Raw genomic sequence first — 8,604 nt, forward strand, 5'->3', positions numbered from 1 at the left:
CACCCAAATTCAGTCAAATTTCGTAGTTTATGATAAATAGATGTATATAATGGATGAAGTTTTTTTCATAGATAAACTTTTGTTTTGTTACAGGCACACCCAAAGTTCAAGACTTATCGTGGAAGAGCATGTAAATGGGATTACGAGTCGCTGGGTATTATTATAGGCAATGATCAGATCACTGGAAGCTATAACATGAATGCTCTTGTCGAAGTTGATGTTGACATGACCTCGGGTCCCACTGAGGGTGTAGAGGATAGTGATGACTTGTCACCGATTGACGAGGATGAGAGTCTAGATGACACTGATGATGGGGTAGACAGAATGAGCCAAGATGTCAAAAGATGTTTATCTCCTACTACACAGTGCGGACATGGAAAGAAACCACGAACCACTGATGTGGTGAGGGAGGTGATGGACATTGTAAAAGCAAAGATTGGTGGCTTGGTCAAGTCAGTTGATGGTTTGTCCTTCTCAAAGAAGTTGTATACTGAGGTCATGAAGGTAGAAGGATTCAGTCCTGATTTTCTAGACCGTGCATTTGAAATTTTGAAGCGGGATGGACATGGTGCAGAAATCTTCCTTGTGAGGAATGAGACTTACAGAAAGAGGATGCTGGAGGAACTACATGAGAAGTATGGTGACAGCGGTTGAAGTCTAGGGACCTTGTGTTATTAGGACTATTTACAGGACATGTTTGTCTAGTTGTGGCAGTGTTTTTATTATTATATTTGACATTTTTCATGGTTTTGTGGATGGTGTTGGCAAACTATAGATCGGTCTATGTTTTTAATGTGTGGATGGGACTTAACAGTTATTTTCTCATTTTGTACAGTTAGATAGATAGTGCTTGTGTGATCACATTGTTGTATGGTGCATTGGATTGTGCTCTATCCTTGGATACAGAAGTAATAGGCCCTCATCTTTTACTTGGACAAGTTAGGGTTATATGTACTAGCTGGTAAGTAATACAATTATTAATGGGCGGTTTCTTAGGTAAGCAGAGCTCAGACTCAAGTCTTGTCTGGGAAGTGTTAGGGATGAGATTTGGGCTTTATATAAATCGATTATAGGATTATTTTAATTCCTACAATCATTATGGAAGAAAAAGTATAGCACAAAATTTTAACTACTCTTTTAACATATTAAGAAAGAAAAGATATATTTTCACCTTTAACCTTTGATTAACGAATTTTAAATAAATTTGGGAGTTTAGTGATAGTCCCCTTTTTTTTTCTTGAATCCTTGGAATTTTTATTTTGTATAATCTAATGTGTAGGGTTAAAGGCACCCCAATTATTACCAAGGGCACCTTTCACCATAGCCACAATATTTTTTTGTCTGCAAACCACATTAACCATCTAAGCAATGACAACACCTTTTTCACAGAAACATAAAATTAAATATTTATGAAAAGGTTTGTGATCCTTGGACTCGTGAAAGTGAATTCTTCATAGGTTCACATAAGACTCCCGATGGTGTATATGTGGGATTCAACAGTTGATTAATCTTAGAGATTTGTATAATTTTCTCAGGATACATTTTTTATATCCCAACTGTTGGATCCAACACATAAATGGTCGGGATGAGTCTACTGATCAAATCCTTTAAAAATAATATTTATGAAAAATCTATGATTGTGAAGCATACAAACGTCCCCTTGGGTAGCATGCGTGTGTGAGAGCTTGAGAATCATAAGCTTTGCCCTATTTTGTGGGCTCAAGATCAAAACCCTTTGCTCAAATGATCTTTTTCATTGACAGTCCTTTCAAATTATTGGCAATATATTCTTATTTTTTTTTACTTTATAATATAACCTATTATTAGGGGTTTCAATGGGTTGGTTCCGGTTCAGATCTTAAGGCACATAAAACCATAATCATATCTTTTTGGTTCCAAAATAAATGGAATCGAATCGAAACTGTCAAAAAACACAGGCTAAAAAAAGTAACATATCATCTAAAAATTATAATTAAATTGTATACACCCTAATTTGCATGAGCCCACTCAAAATCATCTCCAAAAACTTTCAAAAGTCTTAGTTTTGGTTCCAAATAAAAGCCAAAAGGCCAATAATTGGCCAATTGGTTTTTAACAATTGTCATTTAGCAAATTCTCATGCATAATTGCATCATTAACCCCTTTTTACCATCCAAGCCTAAAACCTAGCTTATAACCCAAACCTAAGCCCATCCGATCCAAAACCTAACCTATTCCAAACCCATCTCCAATACCAAAGCCCATCATCCAAACCTACTTCTAAGCCTAACCCGTATTCAAACTTCCAACTTAGTCGAATGCTTAGCCTTTTCTAAGCCCATCCCCATGTCCAAGTCCAAGCTCATTACTCATTATAAGGCCCATGATCTCACACCCTTCCCCAAAAGTGGATACATAACAATAACCCATAAGCTCCAACACCCAAGAAGGTCTCTCATTGGTGAGCCAACCCTTGAAGCGCATTGGAGAGTTAGGCCCTGTTCTTTTCAGCTTCAGAAGCCAGTTTTTTTCACTTTTTTAGCTTTTAAGCCAAAAAAGCCAGATAAATGATGTTCGTTTGGGCTTTTTTGGCTCCTGTAGATTTCAATTGAAGCCCAAAAGTAGCTCCTAAAAGAAGTCGTCCAAGAAGGGCTTCTTCAAATGGCTTTTGTTGGAAGTCAAAAATATTAAAACAGTTCAAGTATAATTACCAAAATACCCTTCATCTTTAATCAAATTTCCAACTAAATTTAACCTTAAAAAATGAAATGAGATTACTAAAATACCTTTCATATTTACCAAAATACCCTTCATCTTCCAAAAATACCCTTCATCTTTAATCAAAATTTCAACCAAACTTTACCTTAAAAAATAAAGAGGAATTATCAAAATACCCTTCGACTTTATCAAAATACCATTTATTTTCAATCAAAATTTCAACCAAACTTAACCTTAAAAAATAAAAAGGAATTATCAAAATACCCTTCATCTTTAATCAAATTTTCAATCAAACTTAACCTTAAAAAATAAAATGAAATTATCAAAATACCCTTCATCTTTACCAATTATCAAAATACCCTTTATCTTTACTAATTATCAAAATACCCTTCATCTTTAATTAAATTTTCAACCAAACTTAACCTTAAAAAAAAAATAGAATTACCAAGATACCCTTCATTTTTAATCAAATTTTCAATCAAACTTAACCTTAAAAAATAAAACAGAATTATTAAAATACCCATCATCTTTACCAAAATACCCTTCATTTTTACTACAAAGACCAAAATCAATTCATCATCACTACTTTATTGCCAAAACACCTTTCATCTTTATGTGGATGTTAGATTGTATATTATGTAGGTATTTTCTTTATCATATGTTCATTTTTAAGAGGAGATGATATCGAAATTTCAATAGAATTATAAAATTTATTAAATTTATTAAAATAATTATTTTATATATATATATTATATATATATATATATTATATATATATATATATATATATATATATATATATGGGAGTGGTTCGGCAACCCTAAAGCCAAGTTTGGTGCCAAACATTTTTTAAATCACTTTTGATGGGGTTAGAAGTTTTGGAATATGCTGATTTTTTGTGAGGATGATCTCTACGGTGAAGAGATCATCCTCACAACAAATCAGCTCATTTTGAAATTTCTAACTCTAGTTTACAAGTTGAAGAATCGTGGACCGTCCAATTTTTGTAAATCACTTTTACAAATCATCATCTTGCAGACCAGAAAGAAACTTCACGATAAAAATCACTAAAAAAACTACCAAATTATCAAAATACCCCTAACCTCAAAACAACCCTAGAGCCTATGTTACGCTTAGGAAAACTCTCTCAAACAACAAATCGAAACCAAATAAATCATTTCGTCAATTTTAACAGAATTCGACAAAATTATGAAAATGCCCCTAATAAAGTTCACGACCATTTCACACAAAAAATTTCATAAATAATACAAACCAATATTTCCATTGAATTCCTTACGAAAAATCGATTCTAAAACATCCTAGAACATTAAAAACCGACTTAAAACGTGAAAAGTCCTCTCTGGGGGCAAAACGATAATTTCACAATTTTCATAATTAAAAATTTTGAAATTAATAAATAAAACATTAAATAATTAAAGTGAAACATTAATGAAATTAATTTAAAAATTGGAACTAAAAAATCGATCAATCGGACTTTCAAGTAAAATTGTTGAGGGTTCGTGGGATATTTCTTTAAGGACCCCTCCATTTGGGGGTCCAAAAAATTAAAGAAATAATGGAGGAGGGGTCTCCAAAAATTAAAAGTAAATCAAGCAAGACTAAAGTCAAGGTATTAAAGTCAATCAAGCAAGACTAAAGTCCAAATTAAAGTCAATTAAGCAAGACTGAAGTCAAAATATTAAAAGTCAATCAAGTAAGACTAAAGTCAAAATATTAAAAGTCAATCAAATAAGACCAAAAGTCAAAATCATAACAGAGTTCTAATTAAAAAATAACTCTATCTAATAGAGTTCTAACTAAAAAACAATTCTACCTAAAACAATTCTAATTAAAACACAATTCTACCTAAAACAATTCTAACTAAAACACAACTCTAATTAAAAGAACTTTAATTAAATACTAACTCTATCAAAATCAACCCCTAAAAAATCTATAAATAGAGGTGCTCACACCCTATTTTCGTATCAAATCATAAACCCTAAGAGAAGTAGGTCTAAAAGCACCCCTAGCCTCCCATAAACCCTAGTTTTGGAGTCCCAACTCCTTACCTAACATCCCTCCTTCGATTTTAGCCTAAGAAACGCCTAAAAGCCTTCCAAAAACATCCCAAAATCCGCAACAAACTTGAAGAGTTCAGATCCAAAAATAAAGAGATACCTTGCCTCGGAGATCCGAAATCATATCCGGAGACAGAACGAAGTAAGGGAGTACGGTACAAGGAGCTATTTTTGTTAGATCTGAGGGAACAAAGTCCTTGCTATCGGAAAGGTATAAAATTTTTTTTATTTATTTTTATCTAGGTTTTTAGCAATGTAATTTATTTGGGAAGTTAGTAGAGATCGGCTTTGGCCGGGCGGGGTTGGTGCCTAACACCTTCCAACCCCGTAACGTGATCCCCGAATTCAATTTTTTTTTGTTCTAGATTAGTTTTTTTATCCGTTTAGAGTCATTGATCGGTTCCTAGACCGTAATAACTAGGTGGCGATTCCTAAACCTCAAGGGTCAAAAGCGGATCCGCTCACCCCGCGGATAGAGGGCGCTTTCATCTACATCATTGAAGTCTTATTCCAAAAATTTGGTATTTACTGAATGAATTTGTGTAGGGGAGGAGGGCTTTTCGAATATCACATTCCTCGAGATACATGGTATAATAAATACAAATAAATGCTCAACTTCAATCTTATTTTCTGATAATAATTCTTAGTTCCAATCATCTTCTCTAATGATGCTTCTTTATCTTCAGTCGTAATTCTTTCTTAATCTAGAAAGACACCAGTAGGATGCTGACCAAGGAGCTTCTGACAATCAAGTTAGATCTTAGTAAATTTATAGAGCAAAAAAAGAGAGAGGAAGAGATAAGTATTTTTATGTGATTTGTGCCTTGGAGTTTGTATGGGAGAAGTTTTTTTATTTATAGATTGGACTCATTGAACCGGGTTCTAATGCTTGATTTGGTAATTTTACTAATCCTAAGGAGTGTGATTTTTTTTTGTTCTTACAAATTCTAATCCTCCATTCGATTGTGTCTAATGTTGTGTTTTGCCACTGCAAGTGTGTTCGTATCTATTCTCAATGCCTCAATTCACATTTATTTTTGGGGATCGGGTGGGGTGGGGTGGGGGTAGGCCAGGGGGGTTCTCTCATTCTTTTAAAACGTTGAACTGGCACAATTCTTCTAGTTGGGTCTATAATTGACCTTATTGTACTTGAACAAACCTTCTCTATTGACTTTCTCTTTGTTAATCAGCTATTGAAACTACTACATTAACACAACTGCGCCAATTGAGTTATTTCATAGTAAAAAAGAAATTTTGTTTCCTCCAATTTTCCATTGAAGTATGTGTTGGTGATCACTTATCGATAATAAGGAGATACAAGCAATAACACTTAGTGAAAAACTAAGTTAGGAACTGATACAGCTCTAGTGTAAGCCAAAGGCAACATAAGAAGCTTCTTTGTCCTCCCAACATATGCCCGCTTTGTCAAGTTATCATAATCATTGTCTTCAATTGCATCCAAGATCTTCCGATACAACAACAATGAAGACCAAACCTGCAACACCCCAATAATCAATCTAATTAAGAATATCTCCAAATTAATACATCTCAAATTGTGTTAGCTAGGAAGTGAGTGAAAATACCGGCCAACGGCTATCCTTATCAAGATGAGAAGCTCCTTCCTCGGCCTCGTTGAAATAGAACCTTGCTCTCGTAATCTGCTTTTTCATGAACTCCCTCCATCCATCAGAAACCTTTCTCGAGAAAACATCTTCATTGGATAACCCGAAATCTGCAAGCTCATCTTGTGGTAGATACACTCTCCCTCTCAAAGCACTGTAAAGAGGAGAATTTTATAGAAAAAAAATTGAAAAAGGAAACACAAACTAGAATAAGATATATAATATAGACTTACTCTTCTCCCACATCTCTAAGAATGTTAGTAAGTTGGTTACCGATGCCTAAATAGAGTGCGGCTTCATAAATTTTGTAGATAGAAGTTGGAGATTCAGGTGCAATTCCCATAACAGGAACGCTCATAAGGCCGACCGTTCCAGCCACATAGTAGCAATAGAGATAAAGCTCTTGAAAATTTTGGTAACGACATTTTCTTGTATCCATTCGCATTCCTTCAATCATGTCCTTGAAGGGCTACAACACTCAAAATTTAAACTTCTTGTTTAGTTGAGAATAATCTTTGTACAATGAAAAAAGATATTAAATTAATTTTCTTAGTACCTTGATGTCCATGGGAAATTGATAGACAGTATCAGTTAGTGTAGCATCGAGCATATCGTAAGGGCGTCCATTGAAGATATCTAGAAGTCTCTCCTCCCATCTATCAAGAACTGCAGTGCTCATATAGATGGCGTTGGGGCCGTCAACCAGCTCATCCGTCCTTCTACACCACACTGTTTAAACCCATTTATTTGCATCATATATATACCAGTTCAATCCTATTTGCTAATCATCAAATACAGCTATAACAATTTACCATAAATAGCCCATATTGCTTTCTGACGTTCCTCGGTCATTAATAAAGTTCCTGAAATATGGTCAATTAATAGTCAAATCATACATAAATCTGATTGTTAATTATGTAATTGTGAGTATATATGCTTGGTGAGAAAGAAATTAATGGTGAGTGAAAGAACCTAAGTAAAAGGTCTTAGCATATTCAGCACAAAGGCATCGACAACGTTTGTAAGCTTCTTCTAAAAATGTTGGATGAAACGCAGGTCTTCTGAAATCATTCATCATGGCTAAATTGCTGGTCTGTGATTGCTTATCTATGATTTCATTTAGTCCTAGCTCAGTGTGTGGGATGCCATATTTTGATAATTCAAGGAACTTGGGATGCTTCCTGTTTCTTGTCTTTGGAACGATGGGCAATTGAATTCTTCTGCATTTAATCTTACCATCATAAGACGATTCCACATCTTTGCACACTCTGATGCAGGTCTTAGACGAAAGTGAAAGTGTCGAACACATTTGCTAATTAATCCTCACCAGCTAAGTTAAGAAAGGACTAAACAGTTTTCAACAGAAAGATCAAAGAAGTTACAAAATTGTGTTGATTCTTTATAGAGGAAGGAATTAACTTTCTGTTGTACTATATATATATATATCATACATTTTGATCATCACTTATGGACTCAGGATGAGCGCTCCATCTTTACATCATCTGTTCAGCGCCTCAATTAGATGGTCAAGATCAAATCATAGGTGGATTATGTGTGACTAAGAGAGTGTTGTACAAAAGATGCCAATTTGTCTGGTAGCCTTTTGTTGGGCGTCGTCTTTTCTTGAAACTGGAATGAGAGAATCTGAAGCCTTTGAGATACCATTTATATTCTTCATGCTTTTTGTCGTTTTTTATATAAAATTTTATTGTTAATTGACACCTGGAAACTGTTAGACGTATGAGATGAAGTTGCCGTCATCAGATACCTCATTGGTGAAAAGTTGGACCCACAACTTTGTTTGGGTGATTATTTGTGAATTTCTATGATACTCGTTAGATGGGTACAAAGGGAGTATAGTCCAGTTGTGCTGTTTTAAATATGGTTAGAAAAATTACAGATCAGGCCTCCAAAATTCATGACCTATATTAGATTAGGAAAAAAAAAAATTAAAAAATAGTTGGTGAATACTCGACTGACATGTTACGGACACGGAACGATAGATTTGTTTCCTAAGTATAAACAAATGCACATCTTTTATGAACATTTGCATTTGTGTATCCTGAATAAATAGATCTATGATTTTATATTTATAACTAGTCAATTCAGTATTGATCGAGTGAAGACGTTCTAGTTAGATTATTAGGATTTTTGATTTTTTACCATTTGGTTGATGTCATCTAACAGTACCATAGAAGATTTGCTAC

At 34.2% G+C, this 8,604-nt stretch overlaps 2 protein-coding genes across 7 annotated transcripts in view; one reads left to right on the top strand and one right to left on the bottom strand.

The window, feature by feature from the left end:
* The window catches only part of LOC147400356 (L10-interacting MYB domain-containing protein-like), a 40,070-nt gene extending 39,209 nt beyond the window's left edge, over positions 1-861 (top strand). For all 6 annotated transcript variants that reach the window (XM_086446017.1, XM_086446015.1, XM_086446021.1 and 3 more), the window contains one exon: positions 94-861. In XM_086446017.1, the coding sequence (XP_086302143.1) occupies positions 94-654 (561 nt within the window). In that variant the 3' untranslated portion in view covers positions 655-861. The remainder of the gene's footprint in view (positions 1-93) is intronic.
* Positions 862-6,067: 5,206 nt separating this feature from the next.
* Positions 6,068-7,706, bottom strand: LOC147400358 (phytoene synthase 2, chloroplastic-like). The gene is made up of 6 exons (XM_086444511.1): positions 7,370-7,706; positions 7,210-7,260; positions 6,954-7,126; positions 6,631-6,866; positions 6,359-6,551; positions 6,068-6,270 (listed from the first exon to the last, which is right to left on the bottom strand). Exons 1-6 carry the CDS (start codon positions 7,704-7,706, stop codon positions 6,106-6,108), a joined length of 1,155 nt encoding a protein of 384 aa, XP_086300637.1. The 3' UTR covers positions 6,068-6,105.
* Positions 7,707-8,604: the final 898 nt, after the last annotated feature.

Source organism: Akebia trifoliata, chromosome 6 (assembly GCF_017979445.1).
Source record: "Akebia trifoliata isolate Shusen 1 chromosome 6, ASM1797944v1, whole genome shotgun sequence".
NCBI classification, from domain to species: domain Eukaryota; kingdom Viridiplantae; phylum Streptophyta; class Magnoliopsida; order Ranunculales; family Lardizabalaceae; genus Akebia; species Akebia trifoliata.